The sequence below is a fragment of the Emydura macquarii genome, unplaced genomic scaffold, assembly GCF_026122565.2.
Source record: "Emydura macquarii macquarii isolate MOO-44397 ecotype Brisbane River unplaced genomic scaffold, CSIRO-AGI_Emac_v2 contig_2452, whole genome shotgun sequence".
Classification (NCBI taxonomy): Eukaryota; Metazoa; Chordata; order Testudines; family Chelidae; genus Emydura; species Emydura macquarii.
The window spans coordinates 1,891,047-1,917,428 of NW_027132589.1; the positions used below are offsets into that span (position 1 = coordinate 1,891,047).

General features: G+C 42.1%; 1 protein-coding gene and 1 long non-coding RNA gene across 3 annotated transcripts in view; one reads left to right on the forward strand and one right to left on the reverse strand.

Moving 5' to 3' along the window:
* The window catches only part of LOC137162704 (uncharacterized), a 63,980-nt gene extending 63,053 nt beyond the window's left edge, over nt 1–927 (reverse strand). Inside the window, exon 1 of the long non-coding RNA XR_010922469.1 lies at nt 503–927. This is a non-coding gene — a long non-coding RNA (uncharacterized lncRNA). The remainder of the gene's footprint in view (nt 1–502) is intronic.
* Nucleotides 1–26,382, forward strand: part of RIPK1 (receptor interacting serine/threonine kinase 1) — a 38,344-nt gene that overhangs the window by 5,890 nt on the left and 6,072 nt on the right. Inside the window, exons 1-9 of one of the 2 annotated variants that reach the window (XM_067562604.1) lie at nt 2,826–2,913; nt 3,409–3,496; nt 6,539–6,692; nt 7,835–7,972; nt 13,209–13,449; nt 16,090–16,239; nt 17,966–18,042; nt 20,341–20,437; nt 24,371–24,976. In XM_067562604.1, the coding sequence (XP_067418705.1) occupies nt 6,573–6,692; nt 7,835–7,972; nt 13,209–13,449; nt 16,090–16,239; nt 17,966–18,042; nt 20,341–20,437; nt 24,371–24,976 (1,429 nt within the window). In that variant the 5' untranslated portion in view covers nt 2,826–2,913; nt 3,409–3,496; nt 6,539–6,572. Of the gene's footprint in view, nt 1–2,710; nt 2,914–3,408; nt 3,497–6,538; nt 6,693–7,834; nt 7,973–13,208; nt 13,450–16,089; nt 16,240–17,965; nt 18,043–20,340; nt 20,438–24,370; nt 24,977–26,382 lie in introns of those variants that run through there. The other variant, XM_067562603.1, reaches the window with a different exon arrangement.

The following is a 26,382-nucleotide window of genomic DNA, read 5'->3' on the forward strand; positions in this document are numbered from 1 at the left end:
AGCATTTCTCTGCAACCACAAGGGCTAGGAACTATTTTTGTATTTTTAAAATGCAAGCTGAGATTCTCATGTAATCACCCACAATCTAGCACTTTAAGAAAGGACACCAAGAGTCACAAGACTTGTAATAAAATCAAGAGTTGGCAACACTGTAAAACTTGTCCAAGGTCTGGGGCAGAGTTTGGAATAGAACTCAGAACTTCCGACTTTCAGTCCCATAAGACTATCTTCTCAAGTGTGAAAACCTACCCTACATCTGCCTCTGTCTGGATTTAAGAGCTGCTAGAGTATGAAAAGATGGATCATTTGATAAATTTAGGTGTCAGGAATATATATAATACAAATACTTTATCTTCATATAGCAGGACCTTTTATCTGAAGATCTTAAAGTGTTTTACAAGTTTTGTTAAGCCTCACAGCTTCCTTATGAGGTCAATGACATGCATACCACATAGCCTGGCCAGTGTACCAAAACTGATAGCCATGTGTGGCAGGGGCTTACCTTCTGTCCATGTGAATGCAGCCATTGCCTCAGTTTCCTTGCTTGTAGGGTAGGTTAGCTCTCCAGCTAAACTGGAACTCCATCCTTTCAAAGCAGTGAAAGTCAAACAAGAGAAGAATCCAATAGGACATATCGGCGCCCAGTTCTCCTCTTCTTGAGTATCAGACTCTCTGTCAGGATTCCATGTCAATGCAGCAGCCCCCTGGTAGGTGGGCTCTCAGGGCACGAGCAGCTCAAGCATGGATCCTTTGCCAGAAGAGCAGGCACCAGGTGTAGGCACACACTCTCCCTTCTTCTCTTTCCCTACAGCTACTTTCTTTGCCCTCTCTTAATTTCCAATTAAAGACAGTGCTTTGTCCAGCTCTCTAACCAAAACACTCCCTCCTTCAGATTCCTTATCAGAAGGAAGGCAGGCAGGTTGCCTTGTAACCTTGGTGGGCTAGTTAGGTAAAGGTGAAAGTTCCTTTATTGAGTCTGCCCTTTCTCTGCTGGGGGGGGGAAGGCCGGATAACCACAGGCTAGCCTTGTCAGCATTAACCGTTTGTTTAGACACAGTTCCAGACACCCACTCACCTCTCCCGCTCCTTAATGCAGTTTCCTGCTGCCTTAAGGGGCTAATTTTCTGCAGCTGTTAGCAGCCAACTCTTGACAACAATACCCTGTTCCCAGGTCTGTGTACTTTGGCTATAGCCATCCAAACCTATGAATTAAACCCCATGGCAGGGTTTGAAGGAGAAGAAAGCAACCCAGCACAAACCCAGCTAGACTCTTAAACCTTGTCTTCACTTAAAAAAAAAAAAAAAGTGTTCTTAACTCAAGTTAGTTAAAACAAGGTAAAATTCTAGTGAAGACAAGGCAGCTTGTAGTTTTCACACAAGTTAGCAGGTTGAGTTAAAGTTTAATGTGAAAATTGCAAACTGCCTTGTCTTCACTAGGATTTTACCTCCTCTTAGTTAACTCAGGTTAACTAGCTCAAGTCAAAAGCACATATCTTCCCCCCCCCCCCCGTAGTGAAATCAAGGCCATAAGGTACTGAGTCACCCTCTCACACTTTTACCCAGCCACTCAGCTGTCTTTTCAGGCCTTTTCATCAGCTTTTATCTGGCTTTTTCCAAAGCCTCTCCTAGGCTTTCCTCAGGCTGCTAAACTGGAGAGACTAAGAACTCTGTCACTTTCTTTATGGTGTATGCAGGGAACCTCACAACAAGTCTTGCTCCTTTCATGCTCTTCCTTTGTTCTCAGAGAAAGGGGCTACTTATATCCCCTTGCCCCCTTTCCAGCATGCCTTCCTCTGACAGCCTCTAAATCCTATCAATCTGAGACTACATTTCTCAGAATTCCAGCCATTCTGGTTGGAAATTGGGGTAGGCCTGAACTCTTAGCATGCCGTAGAGAGCCAGCACACCCTGTTATACTCTGAGAAGAGAAACTTCCTTCTGTTCTTCACAAACCACAGTCTCTGTATATATTGATGGGTCACACTGTTTACAGTGTGTTTGTTCATAATTCATGAGTGTATTAAGACAGGATCCTTAGGTTCTAGGACTGGCGATCTGAGGACCCTTAAAGAGCAATAAGGAAAGGTGCAATTCTGCCTCCTTTACTCACATTGAATAATACCTTATTCCACAAGTAGTCCCATTGATTTCAATTGGACTTAGGCACCTAGGCATTTTTGTAAATTCCACTATCTGTCTATCTGTATCTTTAGGTGCCTAAATACATTTGAAAATCTGGCCCTTAACTTCTCTGCTCTTCGATATTCTCATCTATAAAGTGGGGGTAATAATACTAAACTACGGTACATTACAAGCTGAGAACTGATTAATTAATGTTTGTACAGTGCATTGAGATCCTCCAGAAGAAAAACAAAATACGATTATGATTTAAATGTTAGAGTGACAGTAAGCCACAATAAATCACCACTTCTGATCTTTGGACCTGATTCTATGAGAGGCTGAGCACCTTCAGGTTTGAGCTGGGGCCACTTACCGATCGTTTTGTGATGCTGATATAAATAAACAAGATACTATGTGCCCCGGGTCCTCAAAGATGTTTAAGCATCTAACTCCCATTGATTTCAGTGGAAATTAGGCATCAAAATACCTTTGAGGATTTGGGCCTACTTGCATATCTAGATCTTCGTTTACTGTGACAGATGAATATTGGATGATGACAGTTTGTTTGTCTTCTCTGTTCATATTACAGATCCAGAAGTATTGTATCTTTTTAAACCCTAAGCTCTTGGAGGCTACAAACATGTCACTGGAAGATATCCACATGAACACGCAGGACTTGCTGCAGAAGGAAGAACTAGATGCTGGAGGATTTGGAATGGTTTCTCTATGTTATCACAAGAAACATGGACTCGTGGTATTAAAAACAGTATATACGGGACCCCAGCGCACAGAGTAAGTTGGAGAGGGGGGCTTGGTTCTCATTTACACTAAGGCCCCTTCACATCACTCAGGCAGTGCAAAGGGGCCTCACATTTACACCCATTTTGAGGCCCTTTTACACTGCCAAAGTATTGTAAAGGGGCCTTAGAATAAATGGCAATTAGGTGTAGAGAATATTTGCAGATGGATATAATATGTGCACCACATTGTTGGATAGTGAACTCTCCAAACTACAAATGATAGAGAATGTGTTCTACATTAGGGGTAAGAGTGATTTATGGTTATTATGGGGGTGCAATCTGTTATTAGTAAATTGTATTTCATCAGTGAAATATTGCATGGATTGTACAGAGAATTCATCTTCACTACCTGTCCTGAACTATTATGTACTATCTCTATGTGTGGCATTGCTGTGTTTCACCCCAGCGGCAGTTGCTGTGATCCCTACATTGTATTTCTCTAGCTCACTGATAGTTGTAAAGCGCTTTTACTTTTACTTTTTTAAAGGGAGGCAGTATGGCCTAGTAGATAGAGCACTGGACTTGGACTCGGATTCAAGTCCCTGCTTTGCCACCGATATCCTGTGTGACTTTGGGTGAGTCATTTCCTCCCTCCCCCCTAGTGCCTCGGTCTTCCCATTTGTAAAATGGGGATGATATTACTGATCTCCTTTGTGAAGCACGTTGAGATCTACAGATGAAAAGAGAGATTATATAACATTTAAAATCTTTGGAAGAAAGGTGTTGTATACGGATATGGCAGGCATCCGTAAGACTTCCCGATAAGGTTTTCATTTTTCCTCCTAAGCTAAACTTTTAAAAGTATTGCCTCATCTTTATAATGAAGTTTCCCATTTCCTTGAGAATGTAACGAGTTCTACATGGGGTCCTTAAAAGCAAATAAGCTCTCGTGCACTTAAATGAGAGGAAAAACTCAACTGAGTGGCATATTTTTTAAGTTTGCAAATGAAAAACACAGTCAGGCACTTAACTGCAAATGTCCAGTTAGGAGTAGCAGAAAAACAATCTATGTTATTTTAATTAACCCTGCCCAGGCCAGTAGCAGGGTGTGAACCCCAGAACTACACCACTGAGAGCATGAGCCCCTGTCCTTTGAGCTTAAAGACTAAGGGCTTGAGGTTAAGCCCACTGGATTTAATGCAAAGACTCACATTGATTTCAGTGGACTTTGGTTCAGGCCCTAAGTCCATTAGCTGGAAGCAGTAGTAGAGTTGTAAACCTCTTATGTGGACCAACCACTGGAAAGGTACAAATACCCACATTCTTCTAGCTTGCTATAAAACTGAACCGAGACTATGGAATAGTTCCCAATTTAGTTTTAAGTGCAGAAAGTGAATGAAGAGACTCTGGTGGTCCACAAACTGCTGCAGCACTTTTCTCCCTTACCCTCTGGCTGCCTTCATTATTTTTTCTCTCCTCCGCTACCTTAAATCCTTAGGTTTATTTTTACTTAAAATGTTGATCAGAAGCCTAATTGAGCCTTGTGCCATGGAAAGCAGCTCAGCCTACTCTGTATTGCAGTTTCCCTTTGAATCACAGCCTGGGAGAGTGCTAGCACATAACTGTACCACAGGGAAGCCGCTACTTCCTCTTGCAGCATGACCATCACAATTCTTTTTCTTCTCGCTAACTTTACTCCACCCCACTTAACATGACGCACACTGGGATTTATTTTTAACATCCTTGATGAGCTCCTAGCTGTGCATTGTGGAACATGAAGAGGACTAGCTGACCAATCAGAATGTGGCTTTGAACAATCACTATTCCAAGCCATTAATCCATAATAATAAGGGCTGTGAACATCCAATATCCACAGGCAGTGCTTAATTGGTGCCTGGGCTTGCTGGGGCTAAGACCTGGCACCTCTAGTGTTGGCATTTCATGGACTTGGCACCTCCGGGCTTCTGGCCAGCAGCCGCTGCTCTCTGGCCGCCCAGCTCTGAAGGCAGCGCTGCCACCAGCAGCGGCACAGAAGTAAGGGTGGCATAGTATGGGGTGTTGCCACCCTTACTTCTGCGCCGCTGCTGGCGGCAGCGCTGCCTTCAGAGCTGGGCAGCCCGCCAGCTAGTATGTAATTTGTGTTATGGCTTGCTGGGGTTGAACCCCAGCACCTCTTTCATTACAAATTAAGCACTGTCTACAGCCTTGGTTGGATGATCCCCCTGTAATAAATACTGCCTAAAATTAACTTTTAAGTTAGTCCCTGAATACTAGTGGTTTACTAAAGAGTCCTAGGGTTTGTCTACACTTCCCTCATTGCTGCGGCGCAGCAGAGATCTTCTCTCTTCTTCCTGAGAGGTGGTAACTAGGTTGACAGGAGCAAGCCCTCCCGTCATCAGCTCCACCATGTGTTGTTAAAGGCCTACCCATATTTTAAAATTTTAATGAAGTTAAATTGTATTTTCAAATGTCTCCTTAATTTTTTATGTTAAGCAATGACTTATAAAGTGTTTTCATTGGCATCTGAGTTAGTGCCCATGGAGATATTCATACCTCTTATCTATTGTTGCACTGGAACAGTGATCTGCAAACTTTTTACATTGCATCCCCCCTTACCTCGGCCATTCCCCCACTCCTCAGCTGGGGCTGGAAGCTGGACCACGGTTAGGGACTGAGGCCAGGAGCAGGGCCACGAACCGAGGCTGGGCGCCGAGGCTGTGGCTGGAAGGGGGCAGGTGCTGGGGCCAGGGCCATGGAGCGGGACCATCCGGAGCAGAGCTCGGGGCAAAGCAGGGCTGGGTGGCACTCTCTCCCGTCCACGTGGGGGCTGGCCTGGGCCTTGCTGCACTCCCCCAAACTTCCTCCAGGCTCCCCTAGGGGGGCACACCTCACAGTTTGGGGACCTCTGGCTGGAAACTGAGGCAGATATCTCTGCATCAGTTACACTTGGGTCATGCTTTGAAAGTGTTTTTTCAAACCCATAACAGATAGAGACTAACTTTTTTTTTTTTTTTTTTTTAAATGAAAGTAGAGATTCCACAGAACAATTGCAAGGTCTGTCTGTGTGTCCTCTTACCCTCAGCAGGGTGCACAGGACACTTTGGAAAGTGCACTTTTAAAAGATTAACTTGCTTTGAAATTCTAACTGCATTATTATATTTTTAGCTATAGAGAGGGCAGTAACAAATCTAAAGTAGTTGACGTTTGGTATCTTACTGCATGTATCTATAATAAATTAAGTTAATTAATGGCCATGTCCTCAAAGATTAATTTTTCAAAACTCAAAAAAAGTTAAAGGCTGATTTTCAGTAAGTTTGTAAGCTGGCTAGATCCATGCAAGTCAGGGATCTGCGTACACACATCCAGCACTGCACACACAAAGCACGTATACTTGCCCACTTACTAAAAATCAGGCCATAAATTAAGAGTACATGGACAGACTACTTAAGTAGGGAACAGATATAAAAGTTACCAGGCCAGAGGCTCAGATGCTGTAAACAAAATTCAGTGGATTTAAACCAATTGAACATCTGGCCCACCTTACAGAGGTCATGAAGATGGACTTACTTTTCTGGCCATCACTTTCACTATGAATCAAGAGGCTATTTCTGTCTTACTATGTATGCTTTTCCCAGTCTGACACCTATACACAATGTAATCCTATCTCCATTTCACAGGTATAATGCTTCCCTTCTGGAAGAAGGCAGGATTATGCGCAAACTAAGTCACGATCGGGTGGTGAAATTACTAGGCATCATTCTGGAAGATGGGAACTACTCTCTGGTGATGGAGTATGTACATAAGGGGAACTTGATGAAAGTACTAAAAACAGTGAGTAGTGAACTAATTAATCTCTTATTTGTGCCCTCATCCGTTACTATTGGGGAAGCTGATACTGCTGAATATCTTAAAAATCATTTAAAAGATGCAATGGTTTTTCAGGGCTTTTTAGAGATTTTTCTCTGTGCTTTTATTTGGCAGGGGGGAAAAAGAGAGTGATTTGCTTGGTTTAAGCTTTGGTTTAGGAAGATTGCAGGTGAAATGTTGTTTACACTTTATTCATAAGGGAAAGGGAAAGCCAACTTTCCAATCAGGGTTGATAAGAAGTATGAAAAAGACAGGATGTGGCTTTTTTGGTCAAATAAAATAATTGTACACATGAAATCTTCAATTTCTGATCCCCTTTTCCCTGCTTTAGGGCTAAATGCAGCTCCTGCCTCAACATCTACAGCAGACGCTAAAAGCAGCAGAACTGCTGTGGTTCTGCACAGTCTGGGAAACGGGCTAGGTCACTGAATGGTTATTTCTACCCTGTGTGCTCTAGGATGTCTTTCTACATGGCCCTGTCGAGGGGAGTTGGAAAAGTTCCCAGAAATGGTTAATGAATCTGCCGTTCTGTAGATCCCTCTCTCTCATCTATGCAATGGCGCACAGTCCTACTAGTAGTGGGCTAAAGTATTGGCAGCAAAGTACCTGAGAAGTTGCTCTGGTACCAGGTTGCTGGGTAAGAGGTACTTTCTCACACTCACTCTCAGACGCCCAGTGTATATCCCCTTTAATTTACACTGTGTGCAAGTAGGGCAGCATTTAACCCTTGGCTCTAACATAGCAGTAGCTTTTATCAAACTCATCTGAGTCTCTTTTAATTATTGGGCCAAATTCTGCTCTCAGACAGATGCATTCATTTCCCACTGAAATCTGAGAGTTTTGCAGCTGTATATGCAGAGACATCATAGAGGGCCTGTTTCTGATCTCAGTTCCACTAGTGTAAATATGGAGTTATTCTTGACTTACTCTGGTGCGACTGAGTGGAATCTAGTCCACAGAAGGACTTCAGTGACTTTTAATTGCCAGTTTGAGCAAAGGTACTGTGGGAGGTTGAGAGAGGGAGCCTTTCAAAAGGCCATTTGTTTCATTTTATGATGTACTATGCAATAGTTTTAATAATTTGTATTTCCTTTTCTTCATTTTAGTCCACTATTCCCCAGTCTGTGAAAGGGCGGTTCATCCTAGAGATCATTGAAGGAATGCTTTATTTAAACGAGAAGGGTTTGGTACACAAAGACCTGAAACCAGAAAACATCCTTGTAGACAATGACTTTCACATTAAGGTACTGTTAGATTTTAAACACGGAACACTTGTGATTTGGGCGATAGGGTGCAGCTCCTGCCATATAGGCTTGAGTTCAGCAGGGATTAATAAACTAGTACTCCAGTAGACAATCAAAAATCAAATTTTAGTAGCTCACCTTTAAAATGTGGTGGACCACCAATGGGCTGATCCTGAAATGTTCATTATCCGCCTGTGCCAAAAGTACGTGGGATGGAAAGTAAGGAGAAACTTACCTCACTTGGTTATTTTATTCATTAATTTATTTACAAGTTATTAATTTTAGACAAACTTCAAACACAACAAGACAAAATAGAAATACCAGAAGAGTACATCATAGTGCCTTATGGCAAGGATCAGACCTTTGCTCCTTTCTCATCTTTGTTTTCTCTTCCTGCCCCTTTCCCTCTTCCTGCCCTTTCCCTCTTTAACCTTTTCTTTTTTGTGCTTCTCCTTCCCTCTCTTCCTTATTTTTAGATGTCAGCCAGCAGCTATAGAAGAAAAGCAGTGACACAGACCTTCACAGAAGTGTTTTGTAGGCCTGATCTGAAGCCCATTGAAGTCAGCTGGAGTTTTTCTGCTGACTTTAAGATGCTTTGAATCAAATCCCCTATGCACAGATCCTCCTACTAAGTAAATCTGAGTAGGATCTGCAGAAACCCACATCTTTTATCCTGTGGATATCTGTCCTGTGAAGACAAACTACTGAAACAGTCTCCTCTGTCATTATGTGCAATTATTTAATGAGTCCCCTGCAAGGAAAGCTCTGTTGCTTGATATTTCTGTCACGTGAGCTAATGACAAGTGACATGACAAGGCTGAAAAACTTTGGAGCATCTTGCAGAGAGGATAAGAGAAGCTAACTGCAGAGGAACCAAATGACTAAGCCCCCCATCTATACTGCAAATACAACTGGGTAACTGATCTTATATTTTGGTCTTGTTTATGTGGATGGAACTAAACCAAGTGCTCATAACCATGTTAGTAAAACACATTGAATGAAGTGCTGAGGCCAAATTCAGAGATGAGTCAGACTTGCTCTGAGCAGGTTTGGTTAACATGGTGGTTAAAGTAACTAGGGACCAGTCTGCACAAGGTCCCCCAACATTGCTAACATCTGTAAAGATGAACCAGTGTTTTAGAGAAGATTGGGCCGAAGGGAGCTGAGATAGAGTCTGGGTTGGTATAAGTCTCCCATAACATGCACCTAACGCCGACTTAGACTTACACCTCCTTACTGACACATGACGTATATCCATCCGTACATGTTATACTTCGCTTCTGAATTTGGCCAACTAGGGAGCAGTAGGAAGTTTATTAATAGCAACTTAACCTTAGGCCAAGGAGTTCATAGGGATTAAAAAACCAAAAAGTATTACAATGAATCTAAAAACTAGATCTACAATTATAAAATGTTAAAATACTTATAAAATACTTAAATTAAAATTAAAAAGGCCATACACCATTCAACTCATATGTGATCACTGCATCACTTGCCTTTTCCTTATTTTAGCGGCTGCCCATGCAAATAGAGCAACTGCTCAGATCACAGCATGTTGTCAGCTGCTAACATGAGAGGTCATGGAAAAAGGCACCCGGGACAAAAACCCAGAAATGCATTTTCACCTCAAGTGGCAATACAGATTACAGTGTAATAAATAATGGCCTAAGCTGCATGGACAGAGATGGTTACATTTCTCAGTGCCAGAATATCGGCCTTCTAAGCAAGCTGTCTGTGTGGATTGAAATACAAAGAGCTCTAATGGCCCTCCTTAGCAAGTTATTACAAAACTGTCTAAATATCTGGCATCCCCATGAGCCTTTAACAAGGCGGAACCAAATAAGGTGACATTTGAAATAGAAACCACTGCCATATCCATTTGCTTATTAATATCTTCTCTTCTTCACCCAATTATAGATTTCACATTTTTAAACTTAAATCTAATCATTTCCAATTCTGAGATACCTAGAGAATGCAAAGAGTTTTGAATGTATAGTCTAAGCCATGAAATGTATGTGAAAAAGTCCTACTGAGTTGTTCTGCGAAGTACAGCCTTGACAGATGCTGTGGGTGCATACAATGAATACGAAGCTAAATGTTAATATTGCTATATTGCACTTTGGACAGAACAGAATTCATACCTGTCTCAGCTCTAAGAACAGCTGGGGTACTATTTGGGAGGCCAAGAATCTTCCTAAAAAAAGTTGTTCTGAATCACTTCCAGTCCCAGAGGGCGGATCATTCCATCCCCATATTTCTGCACCATAAAAAAGCCAAGCGTATACTTTGGTCACAAACACTCTGAAGGGGTGATGCAATTAAATTGCACCCCGGAGTCCAGGAAAAATATAACACAGCTTGCATTGAATTTGAGGCCCTCTCTTTTGTTGCCTAAACATGCTTATCCCACACACCATTTTGTGTGAATCAAATACCCAGGTAGGGGAAAGAGCTAATTTGTTTAATATATTGTCCATTGAGCCTCCGTTTATGCAACGTATGTCTGACTAGACAGTTACTTTAGTTTTTTAATTTATCAAGAGGCCCTCACGTTGACAGATTAACCAAATGAGTTCAATAAACGCGTCAGTCCCAATGGTGTTTGAGACAGTAGAACCACGTTGTCTGCATATAAGAAGAGAGTGATTCATAATTTTTGGGGAAATACTGATTTCCTTTTAATGCTAAAAATGTATTGATATAAAGGTTAAAAAGAAAAGGGGCTAAAGTCAGCCTTGTCGAACCCCCTTTGTAATTGGGATGGAATTTGTTAATTCCTCATTCAGGTCTATCCTAATTTTAGCCACTGTTCATCTGTGAAGAGTTCTTAAAGCTGTCACGCTGTCTAGAATGGCTCATGACCATGAGTGCCTACTTCAGGGCAGACTCCCTAAACTGGTGGTGTGTTCTATAATTGCTTTTCACCAAGCCAGTAACAAATGTGAATTCCTGGATCACTATAACAGTCTCACCATGGAGTCACAGATAGAAGGCAAATAAGAATTGAAAGCAGCTAAAATATTCTTGTCCAGAAAAGTGATACTATAAGCTTGAAGATAGGGATTACCTGGACATTAACTATAGCATTTAATTTAATGGAAATCAAAAGGGCTAGACCGCTCACTGGTCTGTCCTTATTAGCATGGTTTATCAGATCCTTCAAAACAAAATTCAGAGTGTGGGAGATGAAAGAGTTATCTTTGGTAAACGAGGTGTCTTGCAAAAAATATTAAATCCAATTGCACTAAATAATTCATAGATTACAGATCATGGGCTTTACTTTGGAGGCCATTGCTGTTCCATGATATAATTGTAATAAAAATTTTATATTAGGTCCAGAGAGCACCATCTTGTCTAGTCATTCCCTTGTCAGCAGTCTCAATTAATAGGTTATCAGTACATTGAGTTCTAATTAGTTCTCCTACTTCTTTTCTCTTCAATCCTTTGATTACCTGTTAACTTCTCTATTTTAGAATCTAGGGCTGCCCAACTGGGTGCACATGTATCACTGGGTAAAGACCAACAGAATTTTGTGGAAGAGTCCTTATCCTTTCTTTTAACATTTAATCTAGGAGGGAGCAGTTCAAGTAGTCATTCCCAAACTGGTCCCTTTTAACCATATCTATCCTCTATCTTCTGAAACAGAGAAGATTTCTCATACCCTAGTTCTTCTTGACCACCCACCGATTTTTAAATGTTACCAACACACAATCTGTTAGTCCTACATCAGAAAGTCTTTTGACCTTTAAAATTTGATCTCTGGCTACAGAGTAAAATACAGCTCATTCAAGTAGTATATAAATCCGACATCAGAAATGAGCCAGAGTCTCTACCCTTATGTTAGGAATATTTTTGAAAACGAAAGCCACTGCCCAGGAATACTTAGGGTTATCTGTTCTAAGGCTTTTATCTACCCAGGAGCACAGGCTCAGAGGCCACATACCTGCAAGGGGATATGGTGGCTGGGGACACAGACTAATTTACAGGGGAGAGCCAATTTCAATGCTATTAGCCACAGCTCCAACCTCAGAGCATCTGTACTGATTATGTACAGAAATGGGATCAAATCCATTGTTCCACTTTGAAGCTAATGGTAGCACATGATTTTAAACAATTTTCTTTAGAGGCTTTAAACTCTTACCATATCTGCCATGGCTCCCGAGCACGACCTTGTAGTCAAAGAAAGATTCTTTGGTTTCAGAAATGTCCAAATAAGCTGTCCCAACTTTGTACATTGTCCGCAGATGGGCAGTGTCAGATGAAGAACTGGTAGAAAAGTTTATATTCGATTCTCTAGATATGTTTAAAAATAAAAAAAAAAATCTCAAAGTACATTTCCGTGGAGAGTTCAGACATCCCTCCAAATAGTTGTCCTGGGAAAACTGGCCTAGCCCTGGCTCCTGTAGAGCAACCCCAGAGTCAATCTTTGTATAAGAATTGGGACAAAATCCCAAAGGCCTCAGACCAGAGGTAGGATAATTGATCGCCAAACTCCACTTCCTGAGAAGATAATGGTCCACCCCGCCCTCTTTCCCCCAATGTATTATCTTCTCTAAAAAAAGGGCTACGAAATCCATACTTTTAGATTGAGTGAGGGAACAAATGGGAGCCCTTGTAGGGACAGGAGAGCTCCTGAACCAAGATTTTGGGCTTGCTGATGGGTTATAACTATTACTAGTACATTTAAATAACTTGTACTAGCCACTTCTGCTGTAATTTATGTAATACTCTCCAGCCATGTATCTACTCTGTAACCTCTTGCTGTTAGCACTAAAAGACTCACCCAGCACTTGGGATCTTACTCTATGCCAGGCACAAAGACTTCAAATCAACCACCCCTCTATCAGTTCCAAATCTTCCTCACTGTGTGTTACAGAACTTCAAAGCGGGGGAGGGTTGTGTGTGTGGCTGCACTGCCAGAGCTTATCCCTGCTGAAGATCTGTTGCAACCAGGCAGAGAGAGGGAGGGAGCTGCTGGGCCCTGCATTATGTGCTTTCCCAGCCAGCTCCAGTCCCTGGCTTGATCCCAGGGCTCCTTGGATCACTGAGGATGATTTAATTTGCTCTCTTTTGGTTACACTTATTGAAGAGTTTGAATTTTCAGATAAAGCATTTCAATAAATATTCCTTAGTATTTAATGAACCTTGAGTAGTATGTGAAATAATTTGCTCCATATCTCCCCTTTATTAGCCACATCCTCCCTTTTTAGTAGCTCTGATTTGACCTGTTTTGCAGATTGCAGATCTTGGTGTCGCCTCCTTTAAAAACTGGAGCAGACTGACCAAAGAAGAGACCATCCGGCAGAGGAAAATCAAGAGCACTTCCAAGAGCGCATCCAGGAGCACCGCTGGCACTCTTTTCTATATGGCCCCGGAACACTTACACTCAGTTAATACAAAACCTGTGGAGAAGTCAGATGTTTACAGTTTTGGCATAGTGCTCTGGGCAATTTTTGCCAACAAGGAGCCATATGAATGTAAGTTGCTTGGAAGAGGCCTGTATTGCTAAATGAGTTTGCTTTAAGGAAGCTATAAAATTAAGACTCATAATAATACTTAGTATGTAACATTTTCAAAACACCCTATAAGCATTAAATAAGTCCTTGTCTTCACTCAAGAATAGCCCCTATTCAGCAATTGGTGACCAATAATTGGTACAGCTGCACCAGTACTGCCCTTTAAAGGTGGACAAGGCTATCTAGATATTTTCATTGATGGAGCTAATTGAAGTTTACCCCTACTTGAAGCAGGTGTAAGCCCTGATTAGCTCAGTCGGTGCAAACCCTGGCTTGTCTTTGTCTACACTTAAGGATCAGCACTGATGCAGCTACAGCAATTGTTGGGCACCGATTGCTAAATGAGGGCTATTCCCAAGTGTAGACAAGGCCTAATCAAGCCTCACAGTGCACCTATGTTGTTGTCATTATCCTCGTTTTACAGAGGGGAAACTGAGGCAGATAGGTTCAGTGATTTGCCCAAGGCCATGGAGGGAGTCACTGTCAAGGCCAGAATTAGAATTTAGAAATTCCTGACTCCCCGTCCTGTGCTTTGATCACTAGACCACTTATCAGTCTTAAGATGTATCAAAGATTGTGGAATTCCAGTTTGTAATATCCATAAAACACTTAAAATCAGTTCAGTTACAATATAGTGGACATAAGCTCATTTTACTGTTACATACTGTATTTGTATCCTTTGATGAATTTCCTGTGAATGTTTGTGAGTGTTGGAAACTCAGAGCATTGCTTGGAGCAGGTCAGAATTGGCCACCAGTGTACAACCTTGCCCACCTAACTCAGCCAATAACACTCACACCTGACCTGCATCATCCCTGCTATTGCAATTCTGGATCTCATCTGAGCAGAAACTGACAATTCTGCCAAACTGTGTGATCATTCTACATGATGTGGACAAAGAACCACTGAGTTCATATTACTTGGAAGTTTAGTCACACTTGAATTCGGGTTTCCAGAGCTGAAAGCAGTACCTCTCCTTAGGAGTGCTTCTCCTAATTGGTCATGGGCTGCTCTCAATGATAAAGTTGGTGTTAGTTTCTGATATACCTCACCCTCAGGGATTGGTGATGATGCTGTCATCCTCTTGAAATCCAAATGGACCGAATTCAAGTTTGGAGAACCATTTCCACTTTAAACCCTTACTGTTTTCTATTTTATTTAGGCTTGGCTAGATTAGTAAAACCCTGGAATCTGAATGAATATGCTAGTTGGGGATGTTTACTAATAAAATGACTGCTTTCTGTTGGATTCCCATGTGTTACAGTTGCTACTAAACTTATGAACTATTAATTCCTGTTCTGTATAATTCTCTTTCCCACACCATCCCCACCAATACCACCTTTGTTTTCATTTTTCATATTACTTTTCCTATTTCTTTCTCTCCCCACCTTCTACGTACTTCTGGTACACCAATCACATGTCACCTGGGGGATTAGAACCTTCTCATTTTGCCATGTTGATACTACATTCCACTTGCCTATACTACATTACACACCGCATTAACAGCCTGTTACAAACCTGTTAGGGCTGAAACCTACTCCAGATACTAAAATACTAAATACCAGCTGGGCCAGATTTTCAAAAGGCAGACGCATAAGTTTTACCTGCAGTATTTGCACTTAGGCCAGGCCTGCACTTACCAGTTAGGTCGATGTAGCTACATCAGTTAGGAATGTGAAAAGTCTACACCCTTGACTGATATAGCAATGCCAACCTAATCCTGGCATAGATGCAGCTATGTTGACGGAACACTTCTTCTGTTGATGTAGCTACCATTGTTCACAGACTTGGTGTTCCTACAGCGACAGAAAAAACTTCTGTTAAGGTAGGCTGTGCCTACACTATAGGATTATATTTGCATAGCTGTAGCAACGTAGTTATGCCTCCGAAGTGTAGACATACCCTTAGAGTGTTATGTGCACAAATCTTGTGTTTGCTGTCTGGATGCATACTTCTCAATTATGCTAAATTCTGCCACTCGGGGCCTGAAAGGGGCCAGAGAAACACCCATGAGAATCTTTCCTGTGCAGTGAGCCTCACTGGCTGGTGGAGAGCTGGCTTAAAAGGATCCTTGCCAGACTTGCACCCAGCCCTTGGCACAGAGGGCTGTGGGAAGCAGAGCAGAAGTTGGAGCAGGCTAAGGGCTGCTTTAACTTACATGTGTGGCCAGCTAGGCTCCTGAACAGCCCTGGAATACAGGAACAGTAAGGTGGCTTAGAGCTGCCTTCGTAGCCACCTCCCTGTTTTTACTCCAAGCACCAGAACAAAGCAACTGAGAACCAGGCCCTAGGGGGTTCAGTTCTGTAACCCTAACTCACATTGAGTAGGAGTTACTCATGCAAGTAAGCTCCACTGAACTGGTAGTTAGTACTACTCATCATGAGTGAGGGTTTCAGAGTCAGGTCCATAGAGTAAGCATTTTAATGTGCCAGCAGATTTATGGGTCTAACTGAGGCACCTTCCTTTGAAAACTTTCTTTGCTGTTTCTACAGACTTTTACAAGAAAACCACCCTCACTCTCCCATTTTCCTAGGAGGGGATAACCTTTCGTGGTCGCAAAATCCTGTGATGAAGAGTCTGATCTGAGATTTTATTTTTCAGATGCTATAAGTGAAGCACACATTTGCTTTGGCATTATGAGTGGGAACAGGCCAAACACAGAAGAGATTAAAGACCATTGTCCCAAGGAAATTATTGACCTAATGCAGCACTGTTGGCAACAGGAGCCAGATAATCGGCCAACCTTTGCAGGTAAAACATTGCTTCAGGGATACTTTTGTTTCGACATTAATTAGCTTAATTCTTCCTTTGAGAAAGTCATAATTGTTGTTTTTAAGAGGTTATTGTGTCTTAAGTTTCTTTTCAAAAAGAAATGTTGTTATCTTCTCATACACACAAGTCAAGTTTATTACCTGAATTCTGACTAAACTCTGGCCACATCCTCTGTAGATGTACGCTGGCATAGCTTCCTTGACATCAGTGGAGCTATGCCAACATATCCCAGCTGAGGATCCGTCACCCTACCAGTGTCAGAGGGTAACCCTCCTCTTTAAAGTCAAAAGGCCTGATATTAGGAGACAACACCTTACAGGACTGGGCCTAAGTAACTCAGCCTTCCAAGATCTGGCTTAAAAAATTGTCTCAGATGTAACCTTCTCCGAGCTACTATCTTGAGCTGTGTAATAACCATTTGCTGTAGCTAGCTAATTCTCCTCTCACAGGGCCAGTCAATGGGAGTCTTTCTGTTGGCTTGAGGGGGTTTGGGATGAGGCTTCTAGCTTTTCAGCAGGTAAAGATTGCTGCTCTGGCTCTGTCTTCTTGACCCTTTTTTCCTTGCTCTCAATACACGGGCACTGAGACAAAGAAGAAAAGCTACTGCATGTGAAAGTGTTGGCTCTAAGCAGTAGCACTGGCACTTCAGACAGCTGTCTGGTATGCAGTGTGCATAAATTTAAAAGGTCATTGCACAAACATGCACCACTGCACCTTTTTAGCTCTGCAATACCGTGGTAGGGCCCTATTTACTATCCCATTCTCAAACCTGCATATTTCTGCTGCTGAAACATCAGGTTTATACTAGCACTGGGTCTCTGTGCCTCAATTTCTTATCAATAAAATAGGGATAATGGTAATAGAATCCTTCATGAAGAAGGTAAGTATTATTATAAAGCTGTTATGAGCAGACCCAGTCAATGGGACCACTCATGGAGCAAGGTGCTCTATTTGGGGATATAGTTTATATGAGAAGTGCTTTGCAGATTTTGACTGCCCCTGGCACAGGTGAGGTGAGGGGATGGATGAGGACGAGGGAGAAGGCTTCTCCCTCGATTTGCATGCCCTGCAAAAGGACCAGTCCCAAATCACAGTCCTTGTGCTTGGGGGGGAGCACATAAATCTGCTCCCTCCATGCATCCTCGAGGGGATATCCCAAAGAATACAGGTCCATTACACAGCTGATTGGTTTTTATGGGCTGCGTGAAAAGGGCACGTGCTCTGGGTGCCATCTGGTATCTAGAGCTCCCCTGGTTCAGGCCAATGATTACATGGCACAGTTAGGCCCTAAAGCTGAATAGAATTGTATCTTTGTCTTGCCAAGACACTACGGAAGCTAAGAACATAGGAAACAAAGCCTAATGCTGTTGGAGGACCCTGGCTGTCACTTACTGTTTTTGTAGTCTCCTCTCTTAAAGTCACAGCCTGTGGGGGCTTTGCAGTAGGGTAGACAAGTGTTTATTAAATAGCCCAATGCAACTGAATATATCCAATACTTAAAATTGAACAAGACTTCAGTTCTTATTATAATCATTTTAAGACTAAGTCAGCTCTGCTAACCTCGCTTACATTTTTTATGAGCTCACTCCTGCTTTTAAAAACTTACGTAACTCATTAGTTAATGTTTGGTGGAAGTGAGCTGATCTGTGCAGTTATTTAAATTTGCCATTTAAAACTTTTCCCCAAACCTTTTCATTTCCTGCAGAAATTAGTCAGAAGTACAAGCCATTTTACTCTCAGCACCTAGAAGGAGATGTTGAAGATGATTTGAGAAAGATAAAAGTAAGTAGCAGCCCAGATGCTTCCTAATGTAACTTGTAAGTGAAAAAAATACACACACACTTCCCTTACTCACACTAAGTAATACCTTATTCACCAAGCACTCCCAGTGATTTTAGTAGGCCTGCTTGTGGAGTAAAGTGCTACTCAGTGTGGGTGGCAGAAGTCAGCCCCTGTTAAATGTACAAAATCTACCCTGTGGAGGTAGATTCTGATTCTGAGTAGAACTTTTCTCCGTTAGAAGTCCTGTTGAAGTCACATTTACATTAGCTTTATTCTAGTATTACTCCATTGACATTAATGGAAATCAAAAGAGTATTTGCAAGCTATTGTTCAACATGACTAAAGGTGGCAGAATCTGGTCCATTGTTTATGAAGTGTTATTGCTGACTTTTTTTAAATACATACAATTTATTATATGTGAATCTAGTACCTAGCACAGAGCAGCCTGAAGTTGGCTGAGACCTCTAAGCACTACTGTAATCTACATAATAAAAGTCAAAGTTTTGAGTCCTCCCTCAGCTGAAACTTGGTTCCCTGTTCCTCCACTGGATGTAGCTTGCAAACTGTTGTACAGAAGGATACTTTCCTGATTTGGAAAATAACAAAAGACAAGTTACTTCCTGACCAAATGCTTTGGGTCAGATGGTGGAGCCTTTAAATCACATTGAAAAGCATTTACTCGCTGGAGTAATTGTATTGACATCCAAGGGCCTGGTGCTGCGGCTGAACGCTGTACTGAAAGTACCACTTGTATGGAGGCAACAGGGACTGGATCCCCCCTATTTTAAACTAATAAGTGAAAACATCTCCATCGTGAAGCTGTTCTACTACACAACCCTATTTTATGAGGTGCTTTCTCCTCCCCCTGAAATTGCAGGACGGGGAATTAAAAGTTTCTGATTTGGAAAATCCATGCGGTGGCTTTGAAGATGTATCCAGTGTGCTTTGGCAAAATAGTAAAGCTTTGCACAATAAAGTTGATGAAATAGACAAAATGTTCTTCTGGAACTGATTCTACCATGCATACTAATTCTGAGTAGTAAACACTTATATTATGGTAGCACCCAAAAGCCCCAGTCATGATTGTGCTGGACTCTGCACAAGCACAGAGAGACAATCCCTGCCCTGAAGAGCTTAGAGGCTAAAGACTGAAACAAACAAGGGGTAAGGGATATGGATACAACATACAAGCAAATTAATATGGTGAAGTATTGGTACAGCTGTTACTTATATGTATTGGAGATTTTTATTGTTTGATTTTTGAGTTGCTCCTTTCTCTGCAAATAGTCCCTTTGAAATCAGACAAGGGTGGAGCACCGACGGGACTTCTCCTGGAGTAGGTACGGCAGTTACATAAGTAGGGTGCCAGAATCAAGCCCTACGAGGAAGCCAAAATGAAGTTTTGAATTTGAATGCCTGGGATCAAGATATGTTTACGGGAGCAGATTGTTGGGATTTTTTAATTTGTGAAAAGACTTCCTGGTAAGACAGTGGCTAATGACCTTTGAGAAGTGCAAGACCAAGAGGTCACATTTAGAAGTCCTTGATCTGGTAAAACTCCACTCGACTTCAAGTTTTACTTGAGTAAGGACACCACAAAGGTGTGAATGACTGGAACATCAACATGCTAGCATAAAGAGGATCATTCCTTGGGCCTTGCGAAACAAAGACAAGGATTTGCAAAAGTGAAAGTGCAGTGACACTTTATGAAACATTCCTTCCAAGGATCTGAACCAAACTCCCAGTCCCCACCTACAAACTGTTTTCAGACCAAGGCCAAACCCATGGATTACTTTTTTTCTTGCAAAACTCTACATGCAAGTCCATAAAATAGGGCATGATTCTGCTACCCTTACATTAAGCAACATCTTACTCTGCAAGCAATCCTATAGCTTGCAATGAGAAAGACTGTCTTGTAGGTACAGCCCTGAGTTGGGTGCAATGCAGTGAATCACACGGTCTAGTCCAATGAGACTACTCATGAAGTAAGAGAGTACTTGATGTGAGTAAGGGTGCAGCTTGACCAGATCAGAGAATCGTGCCCTATATTTACATAGCAGTCATTCCAGCCTTCCTTGAAAGCAGACATTGCTTGTCTGTAAACTGAACCTCACTAGTAAGCAAAGCCCTGCAAAGCAATGATCATGGTCCACCATCATTGTACCAACAAAGAATAGGAGATCTGTGCAAGCTGTTCACTTGGGCCGCTCGCAGTGAGGATGCATTTGGTTTCTACTGTAAAGAGGCTTCCTTTGCTTAAATTTTCACCAGCTGCTTGATATTTTTCCCTGTATACAGAAAGTGTACCCTGAGCCACCTGAACTCGTGAAAAGGATGGAGTCCCTTCAGATAGACTCTGTAGCAGAACCTGTAAATAATGAACATGCACAAACAGGTGATTATTACCAGTGGTCACTTCATAACACCTTATTTCATTGCTTAGGGTAAAACTGGGGACAAACAGAATCATTATTATTATAAAGCTGTTATAAACAGACCCAGTTGTTCATAACTCAGGGGAGAATCTAGAGCACTGAATGAAAAGTTCAGATTTATCTGCCGTTCTAAAATGCAAGTCACAAACACATTATCTTAATCACTATTATAGTTTGAAAAGCGGGTTACTTTTAAACAACTGGGCTTTTGTCTTTCCTGCAGAAAGTATTTTTTCTTTCCATCTGTTCAGTATTTGATTTGTCCACTGCTACATTATTAATTACATTATATGTTCGCTTTAATAACATCACTTAACCTTTCCTCTGTTTATTCACCCCAACAAATTTTTGTTAGGCTTCAGTTTCATGATATTAGTTTTTGGAGTAATCTCCGCTTCCCAGTCCAACCTTATCAGTGCCCTGAGAACAATTAGAGTGAAAAACTAGAAGGCATCACTTGATTTAAGAGCTTGCTCTCCATTGATTCTGCCTTGGACGCCATGGGATTGGTGGTGGGTTATTCCATTCATCGGTTGCTTCCTGTGTCACATATCCTATCAAATCCTGGTTTGTGTGTGTTTCACAGCTTTGAGGTAGTATGTAGTTGTAGATAGTGATATGGCCACATATAATTATGTCTGTAATAGAAGATGTGTGTCTACTTCTTTCACCAAAGTACCATGTTAGCAGGAGAAAAGGGATCAAATCTGTAGCACTGTGTAACAGGCCGACTATCCTAGAGTGCCCCCTTACGGCCTTTCAGATGGTCTCTTCTGTTGGAAACCTGACCAGGTTCCTCTAATGTCCCACTCCTTCCAGGGTCACCACTGTCCTTAAAGTCTCAAATAACATCCGCTATGACTGGATACTCAGGATACTGACTCACAGAGCTCACTCATCCTCCTGCCTGCACTTTCCCATGTTTACCTCTCTTCCTAGCTCTTGCCAGCCCTCCCTCACCCAGAGAGCACATTAGACTCCCTCTCTCCTGGGCCTCCTCTTCCTAACCACTGTGACCTCCTTAAGCCTGACTCATCCTTCCCAGGTGTATCCAGGCAGTGCACATAAGGCTTTCAGGCTCCAGTTAATCCTTTTTCAGGTGTAACAGTGTGCTCTACTCACCACAGGTACTACTGGTGCCTCCTCCTGGCCATTCTGGGGAATAGCTCACCAGATCAACACCTATCCCCATGATTGCAAGCTGTCCCTTCACCTCTGTCTCTCTGTCTGCAGCTGCTTTCTCACTCTAGGAACTGCTGTTATCTCTGTGACTCAACCCTCCAGCTAGGTCACTGTTGTGGTTTCCCCTTCTGGGTGGGGGGCCAGAAGAGAAGAGATATCTTCTCCCTAACAGGCTCAGGCAGTCTTCTTATGTACTGCCCCATCAACACCACTTCCCAAGTGGCTGGTTGTGGAGCTTGGGTCCACCCTCTATTCTTGGTTCTAGCTCAAGGACCCTCTAGTCAGCAAACAGGGTCTGTTCCACCCCATACCTTGCTGCATTTCCCTGAGCCCTTTCCTAATCTTTGGCTCTCCCTTCCTTTTCTGGGTCTGCCAGCTTCTTCACCACCACCACCACCCCTCCTCCCAGGGAGCAACTACAGGCTATACATCTCTGCATCCTCCAAACACGCCTCCCTCTTCCCAGGGAGTGGTTATAGCTTTTCCCAGTAGCCCCTTCTGTTTCCATTTTCCTGTCTTTTATATACTCCTCCCCCTGTTCCTGCCCAGGTGAACTGCTCTCCAGTTAGCTGCCCCCAGCTTAAAGCTCCCCTGTGTGCAGCCTAATTAGTTGATTGGGCCCACCTGGCCTAATTCAGCTCTTGCAGGGCCAATGTGGGGTGCACACTATCACAGGCAGGTTTACACAACCCATCACACGCTGACATATAGGCAACGTTAGAAAATCCAGTAAAAAATTCTGCCAAGTATTTCTTTTGCTCAGACCATTTTGATGGTAAAACTATATAAAGTAGATTTGTCATCTGCCTGACAAACCTCACCCCAAAGACAGGTAAGTAACAGTTCAGACCATTCTTCAGTACAGGTAATGGATTTTAGCAGGGCAGCAGCCATGCAAGTTATGTTTTCTTAGGAAAAATATTAAAATGTAGCAGCACCATATTACAATCTCTCTCATCCTTTAAAAAACGTTGGTGTGAATGTGGTGTTTGTGAAAGGTGCTAGCTTGACAACCTTGCAGATTAAAGTGCTCTCTTTATCCAGCAAATAGACACAGTGCAGCCAGTGGCAGTGTAAGGTTATATATACGTTGCATTTTTAAAAACGCGTGGCAAGGAGTCTCAGAGCCAGAGTGTACAGACCCGAGTTAACGCTATAGCACTATGAACAGTGCAGACATTGCAGCCTCTCTAGGCTTCAGAGCCCAGGCTCCAGCCTGAGCCTCAGATTAATTGCTACGGGTTTTAAAACACCGTGTAGACATTCTCTATGAGTCCGCACAGCGCCTCAGCAATATACCTCAAGCTTGCCCAGGAGGATCACTTGTAGAGACGGTAGGGTAGTTCACAGTCCATGCCATTCAATCTAGTGCCTGTCTGTTGACAGTGCTGACAGTGATGGTTATCACCTATGGTGAGAGTTTTTTGTTTTTCCTCTTGCAATGGTGATATCTATCCACTTGAAACCAGAGTAAGTCAACCAAGTCACGTTTGCCATGCAGCAGCCATCAGATAGTATAAGTTTTCATTCACCACCAACCTGGACTGGATTCAAACACGTGTCCTAGGAATGGAAAGGTCAACATTCCATATGTCATTACCAATCCCTTCACTATCCAGGCCCATACAAGCTTTGTTCTAGTGCTACAGTGGCCTTTTTGAGACCCATTATTTTCAGTGATGCCCAGCATCAACAAGACAATTTTGAATGCGGTAATCCATGTTGATGCTGTAATCCTTTCTATAGGAGATCCTCTTCAGCTCCATACTACAAACAAATAACGTGGTAAAAAAGCATGTTTTGACATTGTGGTTCAGTCTTGTGACACTATAGAATGCTGTCAAGTTAGAATTCTAAATTAGAATTCAAAAAATCCAGGTCAGGCAAAACTTTTATTGTCTCTAAGGGAAGTTAGTTGTATGCACCCATCCAAGATTAGGTTGTCTAAGATTTAGGTGAAAATCATGGGCTAGTTCCTTCTTTGCCTATAGACATGAAATGTTCTTTATTAAAATGTATTATCTGAACTCAAGAAGAACAAGGTAGACAGAGAGTGAAAATCACAGTGCAAAGTTCATTAAAAATACAGAATGATGCATTCATGAAGGCTAGTTTGAAATTTACTGTGATAGGACCATTGAAAGAAACATGACTTTAGTGCTGTATAAAGTAGCAAGCACCCACAGTGACATTCTGTGGGCATGATTCTCCACTGTATCACTCCAGTTTGGGCCACATAACTCAATTGGAGTTAAATTAGTGAACCAGGCCCTCTAAAGTGGGTCCAAGAACTTTCATTCTTCTCTCTGTGGCCCACCTGATGTGTTGTGTTGTATTTCTGTGCCATGCTCTGCTTAGAGATGGTGGCAGTTCAGTGGTGCTTGAAAATTATACTATCCCTATACATACTGTCTATAGGACCGATCTTTCAGCAATGAAGTCACAGAGTTTTTGCCAATGATTTCAGTATGGTCAGACCCATGGTTTATAAAGTGGTCTGTGATAATTCCAGATAAAAGGTCTTATGTAAAATACAGTATTGTCTTTTCTAGAAAACATTACCTTTGGCTACATGTTATGAATAATGTATCTGGTTTTAATATAAAAATGCTAGATTCTACCATGGTGTTGTTGAGATGTAAGTGAAAACTACAATTGTACCTTTGCATTATGGGATAATTTATGTATTTAATTTCCCTTTCATGCTGCAGATCAGCCCAATTCCCTGCACAGCTCTCAGGGTCTCATGACGGGCAACGTGGATGAAGCCATGTTTGCTGTCTTTCCAGAAAACCAGCCTGTTGAGAGCTGCGAGACCTCCTTTGAGGCCTCTATTAGCCTTGAAAGAAAATTGCAGGATGAGTTAAACTATCATAACTGTGGCAGCCGGATGGATAATTCAGAAAGCCAACCTCTGGTATACAGTGCTGAAAAGAGAGAGGAGGAAAGAAGACGAAGGGTGTCCTATGATCCATTTGCAAGGACATCTGTTGCTCCACCAATAAATGAATCATATCCGAAAGCTGAAAGCACAGGATCAAAAGCCAGTCGCTACAATAACGCAGCCAATTACAGTAATTTACAACAACCACCACCAGCATCACCTGCAGCAACTCCAGCATGGGAAAATTTACCACACAATCCAAATTATGGGACAAGGTCTGGGGATCTGATAACAGGCTATGCAGAGGATCTCTATGTATCAAATTCAGCCAATATATTTAGTCTGAATAAACCCCCTGTGCCTGAATCTGGCGTAGACCAGGAGCCACAAGCATCCACACCATGGTTTCCAAGGAGCCAAAATACAGAGACAGGTAGGTGAGACATTTTTTGTCTAAAACACAAACAATACTCCTTTTGTTAAGTTGTCTTCTAGAGGTAAAATGGCCACTGATCATTTTATAGCTCACATATCAACAGGCAGCTGATTTCTTACTCTCAGGCTGTGGCGCTCGTAGCAAAGGCTTTCTTTTAGACATTTTGGTCCACTGCTCTTTGTTTTCCTGATTTTCTTTTTATATTATTTCAGTTAATTAAAATGCTGTGGGCTTGATTCTCCTCTCATGTCTGTTTTCACTGGTGTAACTCCATTGACAGCAGTGGAGTTACTCCTGATTTACATCAGCGTAAGAGAGAAAAGACTCAAGCCCAGTGACTGCATGCTATTATCCAGTTGGGCAGCTAAATAATAACTCTCCCAGCCCATCTTTGGTGAAAGTACCACAAACAAGAACAATCACCAGATCATGCTAGAAGCAGATAGTAGTTGTTTTTAGATTCACAAAGGTGTGTAAAATGAGTAAAAATCTTACTGCAGGTCAGTTGTAGCACAGAAGCAGCCTTAGAGTGAGGAATTTTGGGTACCTTTCAGAAAATGAATATTTGCTGGCTTTGGTGGCTTGATTGGTAGAGCAGTGCTGTACCGGATGAAAGATCCATGTTCGTAAGTGACTCTAAAGTCAAGCCAACAGGAGGCTGATACTCTTAGCCTTAGAGGAGATTATATCTAATGCTGCTATGGCAGCGCCTCTCAGCAATTGCAGGTGAGCCATGTATCCTCAGGACCAGAAAGCTATGGAGGCAGGGAAGGGAGAGAATATTGAGAGATTAGCAAAAATAAACACAAACAAGTCAATAACCGTATGTTCAGTGGAATTTGTCACGTACCGTTTAGGAACAGGATAAGGTATTATACAGATTAATCATTTTACCCCAGATGCTGGATTTTCATGGTATGGCATTCCCTTTTCAGTATTTTACACAAAGAAACCACAGGTGCCACAGAGTTAACAGAGACTGCAAGAAGATTTCATTCTGTCAAAAAATGTTGCATGGAGAGTCTATGATTGCTGTCTGCATCAGTATATTGATTGAGATGAGTTTGTGAGGGCTGTGGCTGTCACATCTGCAGGTGGAAATTGTAACTCTCAAAATCACTAATAATGTAAAATCTTTGGATAGAAAGAAAAGAAACACAGAAAGAATTATTGGGAAGCAGCATGGTATAGTGGACAAAGTACCAGGCTATGGGCACGGACATCAAGAGATTTGGTGCATAGTAAGCCAGAATGTGAATGTACCTTCCCGGTCTCAAATGGCACAAAACAAGGCTGTGTATTAGCACCTACACTCCTTTTTATCATTTTCTCCATGATGCTCCTGGATGCTTTCCATGATATGGACCGTGGCGTCTACATCCAGTCTCATACAGATGGAGGGC